Source organism: Porites lutea, chromosome 4 (genome assembly GCF_958299795.1).
Source record: "Porites lutea chromosome 4, jaPorLute2.1, whole genome shotgun sequence".
Classification (NCBI taxonomy): Eukaryota; Metazoa; Cnidaria; class Anthozoa; order Scleractinia; family Poritidae; genus Porites; species Porites lutea.
The window spans coordinates 27,669,373-27,686,987 of record NC_133204.1 but is presented as its reverse complement, the minus strand read 5'-3'; the positions used below and the strand labels follow the sequence as shown (position 1 = coordinate 27,686,987).

General features: G+C 38.9%; 1 protein-coding gene across 3 annotated transcripts in view; it reads right to left on the bottom strand.

Annotated features, from left to right (window-relative positions):
• Positions 1–17,615, bottom strand: part of LOC140933171 (myoferlin-like) — a 51,727-nt gene that overhangs the window by 11,398 nt on the left and 22,714 nt on the right. For 2 of the 3 annotated variants that reach the window (XM_073382687.1, XM_073382686.1), the window contains exons 28-54: positions 17,096–17,248; positions 16,779–16,928; positions 16,380–16,460; positions 16,177–16,256; positions 15,254–15,371; positions 13,213–13,318; positions 12,419–12,741; positions 12,041–12,092; positions 11,805–11,882; positions 11,091–11,278; positions 10,834–10,983; positions 10,329–10,427; positions 9,743–9,907; positions 9,118–9,283; positions 8,496–8,635; positions 7,399–7,485; positions 6,798–6,893; positions 6,545–6,682; positions 5,487–5,612; positions 5,357–5,392; positions 4,683–4,774; positions 4,047–4,217; positions 3,317–3,474; positions 2,476–2,615; positions 1,770–1,858; positions 1,533–1,628; positions 849–896 (exon numbers count right to left, since the gene is read on the bottom strand). In XM_073382687.1, coding sequence (XP_073238788.1) covers positions 849–896; positions 1,533–1,628; positions 1,770–1,858; positions 2,476–2,615; positions 3,317–3,474; positions 4,047–4,217; positions 4,683–4,774; positions 5,357–5,392; positions 5,487–5,612; positions 6,545–6,682; positions 6,798–6,893; positions 7,399–7,485; positions 8,496–8,635; positions 9,118–9,283; positions 9,743–9,907; positions 10,329–10,427; positions 10,834–10,983; positions 11,091–11,278; positions 11,805–11,882; positions 12,041–12,092; positions 12,419–12,741; positions 13,213–13,318; positions 15,254–15,371; positions 16,177–16,256; positions 16,380–16,460; positions 16,779–16,928; positions 17,096–17,248 — 3,326 coding nt within the window. Of the gene's footprint in view, positions 1–848; positions 897–1,528; positions 1,629–1,769; positions 1,859–2,475; positions 2,616–3,316; positions 3,475–4,046; positions 4,218–4,682; positions 4,775–5,356; positions 5,393–5,486; positions 5,613–6,544; positions 6,683–6,797; positions 6,894–7,398; positions 7,486–8,495; positions 8,636–9,117; positions 9,284–9,742; positions 9,908–10,328; positions 10,428–10,833; positions 10,984–11,090; positions 11,279–11,804; positions 11,883–12,040; positions 12,093–12,418; positions 12,742–13,212; positions 13,319–15,253; positions 15,372–16,176; positions 16,257–16,379; positions 16,461–16,778; positions 16,929–17,095; positions 17,249–17,615 lie in introns of those variants that run through there. The other variant, XM_073382688.1, reaches the window with a different exon arrangement.

Sequence of the window (17,615 nt, the reverse complement as noted above, 5' to 3'; positions counted from 1 at the left end):
ATCAGAAACACTACCCAGATCTGGGTAGTGAAAAGTTATCAGTCTGGAAAGACTTGGGGTGGCGTGCTCAAATGCTGGCTGTTTTTTAATGCTAGTTCCTTAGTAGCTAGTGTGTTATTTGTTCAAGGTTTGACACTGTACTTCTCCCTTGCTGCGGCTTCATTCTGTTTCATGAAAAGAAATCCAACGGGCATTTTCTCCTCATGACGTGATTTAACCACCTTGCGTCCATAAATTTCAAACAGAATGACTCGAATGAATTAAACGTCACTGAAAATTTGAAATGTTTCTTCGATTTCCATTTTTCTTTTTCGATTCCCTAGCCAGTAAAGACTGAGCCTGCGTCACTGACGAAACTTAACTCTGGTTAAGTCTGTCAGCGAAACAGCGCCGAAATCCTTGTTCTAGGTCCCCACCCCACCATGATTGGCCTGTTGAAGAAGCCATTGTTTATTTGCCCAGCAAGATGACAGGAAATTCGAAACGCACTTCCGGTAATTCGTTGAGTTCGTTGGGGGCCTAGAACGAGAATGTCGGAGCTGCTTTGCAAACGTTACATGGGTTAAATTACGCCTACGACGCGGGCTAAAAAAATGTGATAACTTGGAGATTAGTCGCGTTATTAACATCCGACTTGAAGGAGAGAGCAATAAACCGCTGAATTGGAAAAGTAGTCAGCTTTTCAATCGGTAACTTAATAAGCGAGGACCAGCAATTAATGGTATGTCCCTGAACAAAGTACTGATTAAAAGGGGTTAAAGATCCCGGTTAGAAAAACAAATAACCTCTCACTCAATCATTAAGTATAATTTCCCTGAAAATGCCCCCGTTTTATTGGAGAGCCTTACCTGTAATGAGTGTCAGTCCTCTCTTTGTCATTGATAACGTCAATCCACCTAAAGGAGGGACAGAGGGTAAATCACCAAATGGACACCTCGCAATGGCGTCTGTTAAAAAGGTTTAACAATACTGGAATACTTTAATATTCGTGACCAGTGAAATCAACAACATCAGCATCATCATCATCGTCATCGTCGTCCTCGTCGCCGTCGTCGTCGTCATCATCATCATCATCAATATCATCATCATCATCATCATCATCATCATCATTATCATCATCATCATTATCATCAACATCATCAACATCCAACCAACCAGTATCATAGTCTACTGGACCATGCGGCAACGCATTACACTTTTCAGGTCTATTACTACAACTCCTATCCAGGAGCGTACGTATAGGTCACGGTTCCACAGAAGAAGTGATGATATCACCTCTTTCTCTGCTCTCATGCAGTCCAGCGAGCTAATAGCGCCTACACCTGAGCGTGTCCGATATTAGTTAAAGATTACCATATGTAATTCTTTCCGTGTTGCGTGCTCAGACCAACAAAATTATTACCTTATTATTATACTTTTGTTAATTTTTATCATTGACATTTCTATATTAAAGACTTTGCACTTGCTCTCTTATTCGGAAATTTTTCATTGGTGTTGATTTTAGCGCGTAAATATTGATGAACTGGACTCACCCCTTGACATAAATGTCACTCATCTTCTCGCCCGTAATGGACTCCTCTTCAAGCACAACTTCTGTAGTGTTCCAGATTATGACTCGCAACTCTTGCCTAAAATAACAAGCATATCGCAACGCACTTACTAAGCGTTTATTATTGAGCTTTCGTTGTTGATTGATTGTATTAAATAAATAAACAAATATCTTTCAAAAAATTTATCATTCCTTATAAAAGTCTTGTCGTTGTACTCACTTGACAGGCTTTCTTTCATCAATGACAACCGGTGGTTTCGGGCTACCAGCTTCTTTTGAGAAAATGTCCACCCACAACTGAATTTTACCCTAAAAAAAAAAAAGAGAGAAACATTATAACCATTGAATTCAATAACTTTATAAATAATTGATGAGGGCTAGTAGAGATATAGAAGAACAACTGAAATCGCCACCCAGCGGATGGTAACTCGCATTTTCTCTCTTCTCCTCTGGTTTCACCTTCGTTGTCGATAAAGCTGTCCCAAATTAAATAAATAAAATAAAATAGAATAAAAATAGAACAGAAACAAAAAATAATAATATATGGTCAAAATTTCCCAAACGTTGCTCAAAAGTTGCTCTAAAAATGCCAAGATCTGCACGTTTCTTTCCCTATTTTCTGCAAGAAAATTGTTTAATTAACCTACCAAAGAACCCCTTTTTACTGTTTCTTGACTCCTGAGTATTTAAAACCCTGCTAAAATGAGTGGCCACACCCTTGTAACTCTTCGAGGTTACTCGAGCGTGAGCCGTACCACCATTTTGAATTTATTAACCCACCGCTTACCACTTCAATCACCTTTACAAAACTCTACCTTATACAGAAAAGTTACCCGAAATCGGAACACTAGCCCAGACGTTTCCGAGCAGAGACTTAAAGACAGTCTTACAGTGAATTTTGAGTGTTACCATTCGCTTTGCCTTACCTGCTCAATATCTGGTTGAACTGGACTGTACAGAGATCTCGTTTCTATGTGTTCAGGGACTAAGTTGAACGTGTGCAGAATATGAAGAGCCAAACGTTCATGAGCAGGTCCTACCTCACCAGCTGGGGGAGTTCCTTCCTCTGTTATTGAAAACATTAAGCAAAAATAGCTGTCAATAGGGCCATCACGAGGAAGCAAATAATTAGTACAGGTTAGAACATCGAAAAGACAAACAACAGACAAGACAAAAGTGTTTCGACCAATACCCAGAAATCGAGTTGTAGGGTAAACAAACAAACAAAACAAAACAAAACAAAACACAAAAGACAAAAATAATAATAATAAAATAAAACAAGGAGGAGACGAGTTACACGAAGGTGTATGAATATCCATGAAGCACTCTTTCGGGCGTTGCTAAACTTGAATTTTCTTCAACTGATCAATAATACTTGAATAGGTTCAAAGCTAAAGTTTAAAAAATTCTTCGGCAAAGCTCGTTCACGGTAGTGCTTTCCCATGTCTTCTCTGTCTTCTCTGTCTTCTCTTCACAAATGGTTTGGGAGGATATTATGATAAAAAGTCATGAAACTAAGGTGACAAGTGGGGACAAAAAACACTTCGCAGAATGTAAACACGTCACACAGAAACTAAAATCACTTCCCAGGATCCGCTCATATAATTTTTTTCCTTCGTTAGCTTGCTTTTTTTTGTCGTTATTGTTGTTATGACTATCCTATTCGACTGAAATTTCAAGGTCCTCTTACTATGCTACGCTTAATAAAAGTAAATAAATACTCAAATAAATAAAAATATATTAAGATGAATACAAAGCGAGACTGACCAAACTGAGCCAGAGTGTACTCTCTATCAGCGATGACAATCCTGTCAGGGTTTTCCTTTTTGCCGGCAAAGAATGTAAAAGGCTTCAAAGTGGATTCGCAGTACTTCTCCAGGATGCTGAAAGGCTTCTCGCAGTTACGCCAGGCATTGGGCCCGGATCTAATACAAAACAATAATGTACTTAAATGGATGTTTTGATGCATGGCAGACGTAGTCTAACCCCGGCTAGTAACGTCTGACTAACTAAGAATCTTGGGATCAATTTATGTTTCTGGGAAACTGCCCATTTACCCCTCCCATAAGCCATCATTTTGCCCTAAGTGAGAACTTGTAAGTGTTAACGTTAGCTTAGGGGAGGGGTAGGTGGGCAGTTTCCCAGAAACCTAAATTGACTGAATCTTCTTCTGGGCTCCCAACGGATGCAAGGAATTACCAAGGGGTCTGTTTCGAATTTCCTTTCAACCCGGTTGGCAAATCGACAAGGACATTTTCAAAAGGCTAATCATGGCTAATCAGTACACCCTAGAACAAGGATTTCGGTGCTGGCACACAGACGGTCTTTAATAACCATAGGTTTAGTTTCGACTTTGGCGCAGGCTTAGTTGCAGTGGTGAAGACCTTTGTTGGTGTTCCAATGAAAGTCCACATAAATAGCAAGAGACACAAATCAAGCAATCTTCCCCCACTCGTACTCTAGCGAAGTTAATGGTTAACTGTTTAGTAGCACTAACGTAAAGTAGGTCCTCTGCAAGCCACAATGGGCATGGAAGCGAGACAGCAGCCTTTGTTCCAAGTCGATCACTGTCTCCCCAATAAGATCGTCTCTGCTTAAGTAATCGTAATCCATGACTTGGATCTTTAAATCTTTGACTTTAGGAATTTCTGCTTTGAACTCAAACATCCTGTGTAAGCACAATCAATCGATCAATCAGTTATTTAGTTAGTTAACTGAATCAGTCAATCTAAGAAACTTGGATTATGGTTAGGATGGAACTGCTACAGAAAGCTACGCCATTAGGGATAGCCAGGACTCTGAGGAGGGTGCCTGACTTGTAAGTACCGGGAGAGTGTCCCCAAGACAGCCTTAGTCACTTGATATGACTCGCTTCCTTGGGATGTATGTCCGTATGATTATAATGATGATGATAATGATGATGATGATGATGATGATGATAATATATATATATATATATATATATATATAACAGTGATAATCAATGATAGAGATAGTGATACTGATAATAATCATTATGAAGAGAAGAAGAATGATGTTGATAATAATAAGGTAGCAACAAAAATTCAGACTTCTCACTTGGTTCATCTCGAAATTCCAGCAAACAGATTAGGTCGTAAAGTATTTGACTTACTTGCCAAACACTGGGTTGAGTGTGTTAGGCTTGAAGTTATCTTGCTCGTCATATTTCTTTTTTCCAAGAGACACGATCAGGTATGGATCAGCCTTGAATAAAAAAAAAAGACAAATTTTTGCGTCTGATACCGAGCGACAGCTGAATGACGGTCCGACGGGAAAACCTCGTTGGTCCCGTTTATGTATTTATGTATTTATTTATTTATTCATTTAAGTTATTTTGCAACTGGAATTTACGGAAACGAAACTGAAAAGTAAGCAATAAGAAATAACATGAAGACGCGAAATTTCAAATCTTCGCGAAATTTTGCTCTTTTTTCCTCTGGAACGAAAGTTTGAATTAATTTCTTTTATACAGTACTGTAATAAAGCTGGGAGGCAGGTCATTATCTTTATTGCCAGGCGAGAAGGTCTTGACAAAAATATCGAGCAGATTTTCAAAATGACGCCCATAAAACGTAGGAAAATAAACTCTGGGAATTTACTTTTGTACCCATAACGGAAAATTCGTTCGGCGAAAAATATCACCGCTTGGTAACACAGAAACCCCAAAATTAGGTTGCGTTCTCCTGGTGTGGAACGCAAAAAGAAAGGTTCGAAGAAATACTCTGCAGTCTACTTGAGGTACCAATTGTGTAAGAACCAAGTAAATAATCTTATGATATAGCTTACCAATCCGCTCGGATCTTGCGGCTGTAGCTCGGTTGCCTGAAGAGAAAATGATGGTTATGACGATAAGTATAAACAATGCAGTAATTTTTCGGGTTCATGTCATTTTATACATATCATGATTGCAACCCACCAAGACAACGTAGACACGGATGGTACATTCGATGGGGTCTGTGCTTGGAAGGTTCGTGAACATGGTTTCAGGCAGCTCTGAGACATCTGTGACCCCGTCAGGTATTGGATAAATGCGAAAGGCTCCCTTTGAAAAAATCAATTAGATTTTAGACTTCCGGAATACGTTTCAATGGGTGATAAAAAGCAGCAAATAAAAGGTAAAGAAACATTGGTAGCTAAGTTATGAGCTGTTGAAAAGGAATCTCCTTATGGCCTGGAAATTAAAGTAGCAGAATTTTGAGTAAGATATGTTTCGATCGATCTACTATCATCTTCTGTTGCAAGTGATACAGTTATGGCTTGGATTTACAAATTTCCTTATGCTCTGTTGTGCTAATTGCCTAATGAATCAGAGGGTTTCTACGCATTGTATTTACCGCTAAGAGGCCACTGAAACTGATAGACTACGGTCTCGGCCGTAACATGATGGATCCGTTTGAATCGAGAGCTGTTGCTTAAAGTGACTTTTACTTCCGAGTAGGTGATTGTAAATAGTAGGGAACTTAAGCACCAGACGTTCTTGATTCACGAACGGCATGGCTGGCCGCGCAGAACTGGATCGGGGACGCGGTTTGCGCGCGAAATACAAATCTTTAAGCAAAACAACGTGAAACCATCACGAACGCCGACAGAAAAATTCTGTTGAAAACGTCTTTCAAAGATTTGCGTCAAGTTTTGTTTCTTTCTTCCGAAGAAAAGATGATGATTTCAGACGAAGAATTTCTACCTTTGTATGACGAATACTCTTCGAAGAACCCAGAATTTGAACCTCTGGTTTCAACCTGAGAACACGCGTTTTGAAGTCCGTGACCGCAGCTCAAGAACGTCTTGACATGCGCAGTGGCTGTCATTCTGCAAAAAAACTTCCGGTTGGCGTCCGTGGTACTAAGAACGTCTGGTGCTTAAGTTCCCTAGTGACTGCGACAGTGTCGTTCAGTGTCGTTTAGGCTTCCGTTTGAGTGAGGGTATGGATGACTAAGATCAAATTGTCGTGTAAAAGTGGATCGCAGCTTTTACCTTAAATTCTCCGACGTTGGTGTCATCTTCCTCGTCGTCCTTTGGAGACTTTGTTTTCCCGCGGCGAAGAGGAAAGGTTGCGATGAAATCATTGAAGCCCCTAAACTCGGGGACCTTCTCCAGCTCCTTGTGATAAACCTAATAAAGAAATAGATCACATCGCCTTAATTTTTTTTCCCAGATGTTAACAAAGAAACAAAGGTCGGTGGATGACGAGAAACGTTATAAACTACTGGTAAGCCATTAAATTAACCTTGAGAGTGTCATAGCCTCTTGACAAATACTTCCTACTGTGGTCATTGAAGTCCGCCTGGTTCTCTGCCTTGTCGCTCGTAAACAATCCAACAAGCTGCAAAAATCAGAAGTTTAAAAAAGCAGTGTTTTTATTGAAGCAATTGAGGAGGAGAGTTGTCTTCAACGGCATATAACCAATTGTTCTGTAGTAGCTATTAATCAGCAAGAAATAATACTAGTTTTTCCCACTGATGCTAAGCAATAGCTCGAGCTAGTTGTTGGTTATTTCGATAGAAATACGACGAAAAAATATTCTTTCTAAGACAGAGTTTGTTCCTAATTGGCTTGGAAATGAAAAGTATTATAAGTATCAACAACAGTCCAATTATGGAAGTTTAATTTGCACTCAACAAAGGACGCGATTTATGCAATGCGCGCTTTATAACTGTACCTTACACGTACACAGTCAACTCATGTTGCTGCTGTCTCTCGAACAAGTCAGTGTTATTCTGTTTGTTGTGGGCTTATATCGTTTCAAATAAAAAAAAAGAAATGAATAAATAAATAAATAAAATATAATGATAACAACATCGGAGACATACAAATGGGACAATACAGACCTTTTCTCCTTTCGAACTCTTCGCCGCACCACCAGCTCCAGCCAAAGAGGCAAAGTACTTGGACCACCAATCAAACCTGTTACCTTCCTGTTAAGATAATCATTATCATTATCGTCATTTGTTTATAACTATTATTAGTCTCGTTATCATCACCATTTTTTGTACCTATGGTAATTGAGATAGTCATGTATTTAAACGCTTTCATATGGCTATCTGTTTATTATTGAGTATACTCAGTTCGTGAACGTTTTGGACTTGGTGATGACTGACCTTTAGTTTTTTCACTTTTAGTTCATCTCTTACCCTTCAAATGGTAAGAGCACTATTCAGCCCTTCTCAAATTGTGCCCAATAAAAGAGATTTATGGCCATTAAGGTCGGACATTCTACTTGGAGAGTTTGAGTTAGACCTAAAATACATTCGGTTTTAAAAACCCACTTGTGCACTAAGGTTATCACACTTACTTAAGGTTTCAGTAACTAAAATGAAAAAAATTATAAGGATATGCGACGCCTTTCTTCCAAGAGTGGGGAGCTGAAGCAAAGAAAACGAAAACGGCAACGAGAACGGCAAAAAAGCTGTAGGTTTAGATACGCAAAACAAGAACTATGCAACTGTATCACTCCTTTTATACATTTCTCTGCCGTCGTTGCACGACGTACCACAACGTCAAACTTACTAGTATCTTATTTTACGTTTGAAGGAAGACGCGAACACAAGACGAGATTATATCTCTCTCTTTCTTTCTTTCTTTCTTTCTTTCTTTCTTTCTCTCTTTCTTTCCTATTTTATCTCTCTCTTTTTTTCTTCAACTCAGACACAGTCCTTGAGAATTCTATCCCAGAAAATTCACCAACTTGACAAATTGAACAACATGAAAGATGTCTTGGAATGAAGGCCTAAGGCCTGAGCTCCTTTGATTCCTCTACGGCTCAGTTGCACTAAGAAGGAGGGACTAGTATCATAGATTCGATTTCTTTATGAGAGAACTCAGATCTTTCCAAGTCGCCAGTGTCACTAGCAGAAAAAAAAAATACCATTTTTAGAAGCATTGGTATTTACAAAGTCGAACAAGTCGATCATTTCTGGCTGCTTACGTCAATTTTCTTCTTTGCTCCTTCTTTTTCTTTTCCTTTTGCTTTCTTTTCATCAGCGGGTGGAGCGGCATCGGCAGCATCTGTTATCTCCGGCCAAATTTTCTTCTGAGGAGTTGAATCAGTCAGATCAACAAGTACTTCTACAAGGAGGATGTAAACAAACACAAACTTTAGTTTCTTGTCCTTCTTGAAGGGCCGCTACAAGAATACCAAAGGTTTTTAGAGTAGCCAGCAAAACTGCTATACATGTACGTACAAAACACTTATATTAGTTATTCACTGAAGATATGATGTTGATAAACTATACATCGACTTCCTGGGCAATACTCATGTACCTGAAAAAAAAGAGCTTTTTCTAAAAAAAGATCTCAATGCATCTGTTTGAATCATTTAACCAGTCATGAAATACTAAAACGTCAAGCGGTTTGAAGCCGGAATACGAAGTTTCCTCCATTTTTTCTAAGTGACCAAAAAACTTCCGATTTAAAGATGACAAACTCAGTTACACTCTGTTCCGCTGGGACTAATAACTATTCAAAAGAGCAATACCCATCGCCATTCAATTCGTAACGAAAAAAAAGGTCATATGAAAGCTAGTCACAGGGAAGAATAGCTAATTTACCGTCAACTTCAGACTCGTCTGGGCGCTGTGATGAGGGTAATTTGCATTTGAAGTGTGACAGAGACCTGACCGAATGGATTCCAACCAAAGGCTTGCGACCGAATGCACGATTGTCACGGACCCGAATGTTGATTGGTGGCGAGTACAGATCATCTACTGGTAAATTCTAGAGAAATAAGACAGTAAAGAGTTGTCAATCGCTACAAGGGATATCGTAATTTAGCACTTCGTTTTTCAACAAAAACGCTCTTATCGATAAACATAACAATGGCAATTGATATTCAAAGAAACTTAAAGGATCTCAAAGTACGGGATTTGGCAATAAATAATAAAAGATGATGAGGCTAATGATGATGATGATGATGATTATGATCATGATAATAACAATGCTGTATGTTTAAACTCAAGTAAATGAGTGGCAGTGTCTAAATCGCGCAAAATTTTGATTTTAACTCATTTAGATTTTTTTTGTCTATCTTTGCCAAGGTGATATCAATTTTACTTCTGTGTATACTACAATCCAAAACTAGTAAGTGTTGAAAATTTTATGACGATCAGACAAAGAAAAGATCGTTTCTAAAGCATCTGAAAGGTAAAGGTACCGACTGTATTGATCATCACCTACCAGTATCTTCCTCTCCAAGATTGGTTCAGCAAAATTCGGTGTCTTCTTTGTGTTCTCTATCGTTTGTGAAGGGATGATAGCTCCCATACATTCGAACTCAATTACAGGAGACGTCACTTTGACCATCTGAAATTTTTTCATGTTCCGCACGCCCCAACAGAGAACCTGAAATGATTGTACATATATGTGAGGTGGATATAGTGTTTCCAGTCGTTGAACGAGCCTGTCAGCAGCACTGGTTCACTTTACGTTAAGGGTAACTAAACGGAAGGAGAACTGTGATGCCTCGTTGCCATCGTGCAAAATTTCTGAATCTCAACAATCATTCTGGACAGAGACAAAAAGTATGGAGTAGCGTTTTGTTTCAGAGTGCGATCATATATAGGAAAAACATATATGTCATTTTGTTTTCTGTCATATTTGCAGTACCACGGTTTGTTGGAATCCAAAATAATTTGCTGCCATGTCAACGTGTGACGTAACGACTTCTCCTCTATATCAAAGGCTTAGGATAATCACGTGCAACGTCGGCCCATTTATATTATAAAGCGTAAAGCAGACGCCTTCGTTTATCATCTTTTCCTACCTCTACCGCTGTCCGCTGTACAACCGGTCTCACTATACTACGCACAGGGTACACATCACCACGCTTGGATGGAGGAAGAGGAAGCTTGGCACCTTCATCCTGGAAATTACAATTATACCATCAAAAAAGGTGTACTGGAGTAACTGTTAATAACTCTTAACTTGTCCGTTAGATAAGGTCTCACCCTCAGGGCTTTCTACTAGCTAATAAAAGAAGTCATACAATTTTACAAGAAAAAAGTCTTACAAACTAGGTTGGTTTAATTTCATAGCAGTAATCATAAATGGAACTCTGCAAGTTACTAATATACTTACCCAAGCAAAAAAGACAGTTATGCCCAAAGGGTGTGCAATAACGTTTGGTGTCGACATTTGTTTTTCCGTCGATGGAGTTACCATAAAATCCGCTGACGGAAGCACAATACGTGCACGGAAGCGATGAATAAATCAGGAGGTACAATGCACAGTAAAAGTAAAACATGTAACTCAACGTTCAAATTACTCACTAAAAACAGCTCGGCGTCGACAAGAACTTCCCCGCCATCTTGATCTCCGCTTTTGACTTTCTGCCACAATAACCGGGCTTCCGGAGATTCCACACCCTTTAGGCGAACTTTTGGGTAGAATACACAGCGGCCAAGATAATCATCTTTACCCTGCAACGATGAAGTATAAAAAAGACGTAAGTACTACACATGTACTGAGAGGTTGTATTTATTTATTTATTTATTATTTTATATTAATTATCATTATTTTATATTACCAATGAATTTTTGTCCCGGTCAAAGAGTTCCACCACAACGCTGGGAGGATTTCGCTTCACATTCGCTGGGTCTTCACTGATTTCAACAGGTGAATAAATCAAGGTCTGGTCCCACGTAGGACAAGGAGTCTGGTTAATAATGTTTGTGATCTGACTCTGGTTTGCAAAGGCAACTCTAGCGTAAGGATCTGAAAAAAATGTTAAGATCATTTAAAGCATTAGTTTATTCAGCGTCACCGAAAAAGCGAACTGAACGGATGGTACTTAGTAAATCTGACGACTTTTATTCCGACGTTTTTTTTTTTTGAGATTTGAAAAACTGCTAAACACGGTCTGCAATAGCCTGCGCCGCAGACGAGACTAAATTTAAGTCCGTCATTAAGGCTGTCTGCGACACAGTGCTGAAATACTTGTTTTGGGCCCTCGCCTAGGTACCAGGATCAGAGTTGGCGCAACGATTGGCCTTTTAAAAATGCTATCATCGATTAGCCAATCAAGATGAAAGGAAATTCAAAACGTATATAATTACCGGTAACTCGTTGAGTCCGTTGGGGACCCAGAACAAGTATATCGGAGCTGCTTCGAAGACGTTACTAACCGAGTTTAATTTACGTCTGCGAAATGACTCTTTCTGAATATACCTTGACGTCCCTTTAATACGCTGTAAACTGAAATGAAAATAACCAGAAGTCAAAGCATTTCGTGAACACCTACCGTTCATGCCGCTTTCATCTTTGGCTATGAGATCACGTGCCTGATAAATGTACACCCATAACTGGTACTTGTGAGGTTCTACAAAAAAAAGGTTGATAATCTTTTCTTCGAGGAAATACACATTAGGTGAGCACACGACATTGAGAACGACTGATTGCATTGAAAATCACACATGAGCTGTATAAATGTGCCCCTACTCGCTGGACAAAATAAAGATACAGAAAGAGGATACTTACGCTTAAAAGACACGAACATCCTGGGTGACAAGCATAGTGCACTTTCACTGTCCTAAAAATTAAGAAAAATTTGGAAAATGCCGTCATTTCTATCACGACCTATAGCACAAATATGTTGAAGTAGTAAAAGTCAGAAACAAAAAGATAAGACCTAATTACAAACCGTTGGTTAAGACAGAATCGCAAAACAAGCCCAGATCGTTTCAAATGGATAAATAAATAAATAGTGGGTTCATTTATTATATTTCTCTGCTCCCAAAAAGCTACGGCATTAGGAGATTTTCATCACACTGCGTATTATTTCCAGATTTATTACCAAACGAATGCACAGTGGACTCGGGATCTCTGTCGTCGAGAAGTGACTTGAGAAAAGAATACCTTGCTCTTAAGCTGCACTCTTAGAATCGGAGGCAGTTTACATGAAAACCCGTCAATCTCGCCAGAGATCGGAACCATCTTCATCAGCCATCGTCTTCTACGACAGAAATCCATTTTCTTCTCTTTGGCGTGAAACTTCATGTTAAACAACGGTGCGTAGCCCCAGCCTTCAGCTAAAAGCTTTTGCAACTGATCTTGCTTCTTCGTCGCCTTAGGATCAACTAGCTGTCTCATCCGCACAAGTCGCCTTCTTCTAAACATATGATAAGCCTTCACAACGGCCCCATACACTCCATATGTCGGGTTAACAGTGTATTCCCAACCTATAAGACATAATTAGGAGATAAGATGAAAAGTTAAGCAGGCCATTACTTTTTATCCAAAGTTCTTGACGGTGGGGCATAAAGTGAGCATAATACCTTAAAAAAGTGTTCGGTTTTTTTTTAGGATAGAATTGGTCTGGTAGAAACAATATTGTTTTTTGAAAAGATGCAATATAATTATAGTTTTGCTATGTCAGATAGCACAATTTGCCTACGGCTAAACATGGAGTCCTTTAACAGCCCAGGGCCATTTTACTCCATGATGATATCAAATACCATGCGAAGTAACTGTCAAAGAGGTTTCACTTGGATATAAACTCCGCAGAAGTTTGTTAAAACTGCATTTTATAACTATAATCCATGACTCCGTAAAGCCGGAGAAAAAGAGGCAGCCTTAAATGGCTACATGCCTCCACCAAAGGAGAAGTCTTAAACGCTGGCACTCAAATTAGATAGAACAATGTCTCTTACCGTCAGCATCACATGCTCTGTTCTTGTCTGTCTCCCACTCTGGCGTCTTCCACGCCCATCCAGGGGGCGGTTTCTGAGTGGCTGGTGGCGGAACATCCTCCCCATTCTGTAAACGCAACAACAAAGAAGAACAGGCAAGATAAGAAAATATAAGATTGCTTTCGGTGTCTTTCAATACACTCAATACAGCAAGTCATCACACGGGGTGGGGGGTGGACAAAATTTTCCCTAACTACAGCTACTCCCAGCTTGGATTGACTATTATTTTATCATTATCATAATAATTGTATTTTTGATTTTTTTTTTTATTTTGATTTTTTTTTTTCAGTAGCAGGAGGACTTTTTTGACTAGAAGGCGGGACTACTGAGTAGGAGCATTGTACAGACTGAACATGAGTAACCAATAATAATAATAATAATAATAATAACAATAATAATAATAATAATAATAGTAATACTTATATAGCGCCTATACTTTCGCTTTACAATGCTTTAAAGTAACTAGGGTATCTAAAAGATAGTAATGCTGCGGCACATTCTGTTGATACCGGCATTAGTTAGGAAGTGGGACTTAAAAGAATCGAAAATGACATTGAATGTCCTATGTACATGTTGGAAAGTACTAGAATAATTACTATCAGTCTATAGAAAGAACTCGTGGGAACGTTGCTCCGAAAATGATAAAGTGCCTATCAACTCTGGTTTTCCCACAGTAAATTGTAGGAAATGATAGAAATTCAGATTGTTTATCCATATTTTTAATAGAAAAGATAGTACGGTGTACTATCTTTTCTCTGGAAACACGATACTTTTCTTGGTGTTCATTGCACTTTATTAAGTAACAGTTATTTAGCTATATATTTATAGAAAACAGCAACACAAAAAACGGAAAAAAAAAGGAGGAAAAAAAGAATTTGGTAGGACTCGAACCCGGCACCATCTGCTCGACGCGACTACACCTAACCACTACACCAAAGAAACTGATTACGTAATTCTGGGAAAAGTCCTTAATTTAATGCCTTTTCCATGAAACTTCCGCCGGCAAGATGATCGCCAGCCGCATTAATCGAGCTATTAACAGTAAAAAAAAAAAAACAATGTAAATGCATATTCCATGGTAATGAATGAATGAAAGAGCATAATTATGCTTTTCAAAACGCCGATACACGTCCTTGTCTGCAACGTAGGACACAAAACATATGTTTTGTTATCTCGATTTCCGCTGTTATTTTGAAGCGAATGGTCAAAATCACATCCATTTTCGGCTCATGCAGGTTCTTAAGAACAGCATGGCATGACATTCTCTCACTTTCACATCACCTTATAGCAAGCTGGAATTTGTATATCCCCCGTGTTGCGGAGTCGAAGAGCAAATGCTCATTTTCTCGTCAGGTTTAACACGTGGACGAGTCAAAGGCTCTTGAATTGAAATCCAATCCCCTAGTTAACCATCGTACTCATCTGAAAGACTCCTGCGTGTCTTAAATTTGGTAAGACCTCTAACCGTGCTGTAGAAAATTTGCTACAAAGAAAACTATGAGTCTGGGCAGCAAACGATGCGAACTTCCCCGTGTTTTTATTTGAGTTGTTCGTGGCACAATGCACTCTGGTTGAATGCAATGCATTGTGGTAAAAAGTGTGGTTAAATGCAATGCATTGTGGTAAAAAGTGATGAATTCGAGAATTCGTCGCCCCTTATATATTTCCCTTAAATCCTAATTATGTTGCTGCCCGCTCCCTACGGTCGCTCCGCAGCAACTACCAAGTTCAATCAAATTTACCACTATCCAGGAACTCTAGGGGAGATTAGGTATAAGCTTCGGCGCAACAAGCAGACAAGGATTCGTTGGGGTGGACATGCGCATTTATTGTTGTCCCAAATACCATCAACTAATCATAAATAACGCTTGTCCACGAAAACGAGCCCCGAAAACCTGTATCCAAACCCCTTATAGTTTCAAGTGTCTAAGGTGGGGATTTACTGAGTTTCCACTCTAAACAGTGAACAAATCGAACAAAATAAAGGTATGCATTAAGTTACCGCATCACTCCAGTTTTGATCGGCTGGTTTGAAGTCTCCACCAGGAAAGCTCCTGGATTGATTTTCAAACACTTCAACTACAAATTCCTTGTGACCTTCATCGGGGTCGTGGAACAAACTAAGCGAAAAAGGACACAAAAGTCAGTAAAAAAAAATAGACAGAGTAGGGAGATAATGGAACGAATAGATTACTTCAGCCCATAAAAAAAAAAAACGAAGAAAACAAAGCAAAACAAAAACAGAAACAACAACAAAAACAACAACAACAACAACAACAAAACAAAACAAACGTCAACAAACCGTTCTAAAATTTGGACAACGTACAGTCGGCTCTCGATAACTCGAACCCTCACTAACTCGAACCTCGCACTGACTCGAACCAAAATCTATTTCCCCTGGATTTCCCTCATACATTCACTGTAATTTTACCCTCGGTAACTCGAACCCTCGATAACTTGGACTCCCACTAACTTGAAGTAATTTTTGTTTCCCCTCAGATCATTTCTACATTATTTACCCTCGATAACTCGAACCATGTTTTGAGGTCTTGAAAAGTACGGAAAAAACAGTGTACTGGCGTCCAAAATATTGAACCTTGACATGTTGATGTAGTTTACTAGTGGAAGCTGATGTTGTTTGTCACAAATCTAACATGAAACAGCTTCACTTCTCAAAACAGTAAAATGCATGCTCTATTTAGGCTATGTTTTCGACACGCTTTGATCTTATCGTTACGATCTGATCTGAAGTATCGTTCAATTTTAATGTTACTTTTTTTACAATTAATTGTTATTAAAATGTTCTCTGTAAAGAAAACGAAAAGTTTTTTCCTTCTTTCCGGCTATTTTCTTTGAGCTCCCGATAACTCGAACTTGTTTCGAGTTCCCTTAAAGGTTCGAGTTATCGGGAGTCGACTGTAATACCTTAGCTCTGGTTTCTTCTGCCAACCGCCTTCAAATTTCCAACCTTCGGGTGGAATAAATTTGTCCTGGGGAAGCTCCAGCTGTTGGTAGGGAAAAAAAGGCTTTTAAATTTGGTTTTGTTCCTGCTCACAAGCATTTGAAAAAGATAACTACAAGTACATCACGACAGCCCGAAAAAAAGGGTTGAAATTAGAGGACCTTACCTCGCCTGCAGCATCAGAAAAACGAGGGCGAGTCAGTTTGTTGTTGGTCCATTTACTTATTATTTTGACTTCGTTCTCGTACTGAAAGTAACAGAACAAAAATAAATAAATAAATAAACAAAGTGATAGGGAAAAACTATGGAAGAAGCTGTGGAAGAAGCTGATCATTCCAAAATTCCCTTTCCTCTGATAAAAGATTATTACGCAGGCTCTTGTTAGTGCAGCTAAGGCAAAACATTTCTAGTAAACACTGATTAATTTCTCGGTTGTGAAAGCCTTGAAAACATAGCGTTAGACTTTAAACTTTTAACTCAGTCTAAAATTTCTTTTCGTTCATTGAATGTGTGGTTTTAAATATAGCATACCTCCGGGACGAAAAAGTTTCGTATTACATCTTACCGTCTCGGCATAGACACAGAAGTCTCCCTCAGTCTTGGGCCGGCCTGTCCAGTACTGTTGTTGCTTTTCCAAACCTAGCCAAATTTCAGCGCGCAGTTTTGTGGGAATCTCTGGGTGTTCTTTAACGTCTTGGCCTTTCTTACCAGGATACTAATAAACAGTGAAAACAAAGGCAAGTTAGAATTAGATCAAAGATGATACTTTGAAAAATGATTCAAATTAATTTGGATAATACCATAAACTATAAAATCAGTGCTTGTAGCCCTGTAAAATTGTGAGTGGCAAAAAAGCGCAAACAAAGTTGGTTAATATATCACCTTAAGTTGAAGTTCGATAGTTTTTCCACAAAATTTTCCACACGCAACTTCAGTCTCAGAGAAAAGGACATCATGTGCAGGCATTCTGTAATAAGCGATTCGCTTTTCACCACTGATCATCCATATAATCACATCTGGCATGCTCACTTGAGGCTGAAGAAAATAAAGCAATTTAATAACAATGATGTTGATATTGGAGGTAGTGCTGATGACGATGATAAGGATGATGACAATAACAAAACAATACGTTAACAGGCCATTTTTTTAATTGCTTGTTTGTTTTGTGAACAAGAACATCATTACTTTATCTGAGGCACAGGAGAGGAGACTCTTAACCTAAGGAAGATTTTTAATGACTTGACTACCGAGATTACGGAGTAATTGTTTATGGGGATAACTGATTTGATTTAGTAATTTAGCTCACAGACAAACGAGAAAAACAAAACAAAACCTGACGCTTAGACCCAAGAAGATTTTGTGGAACCGCGCTAAAGGAACTTTGACACTGGGCAACTACGAG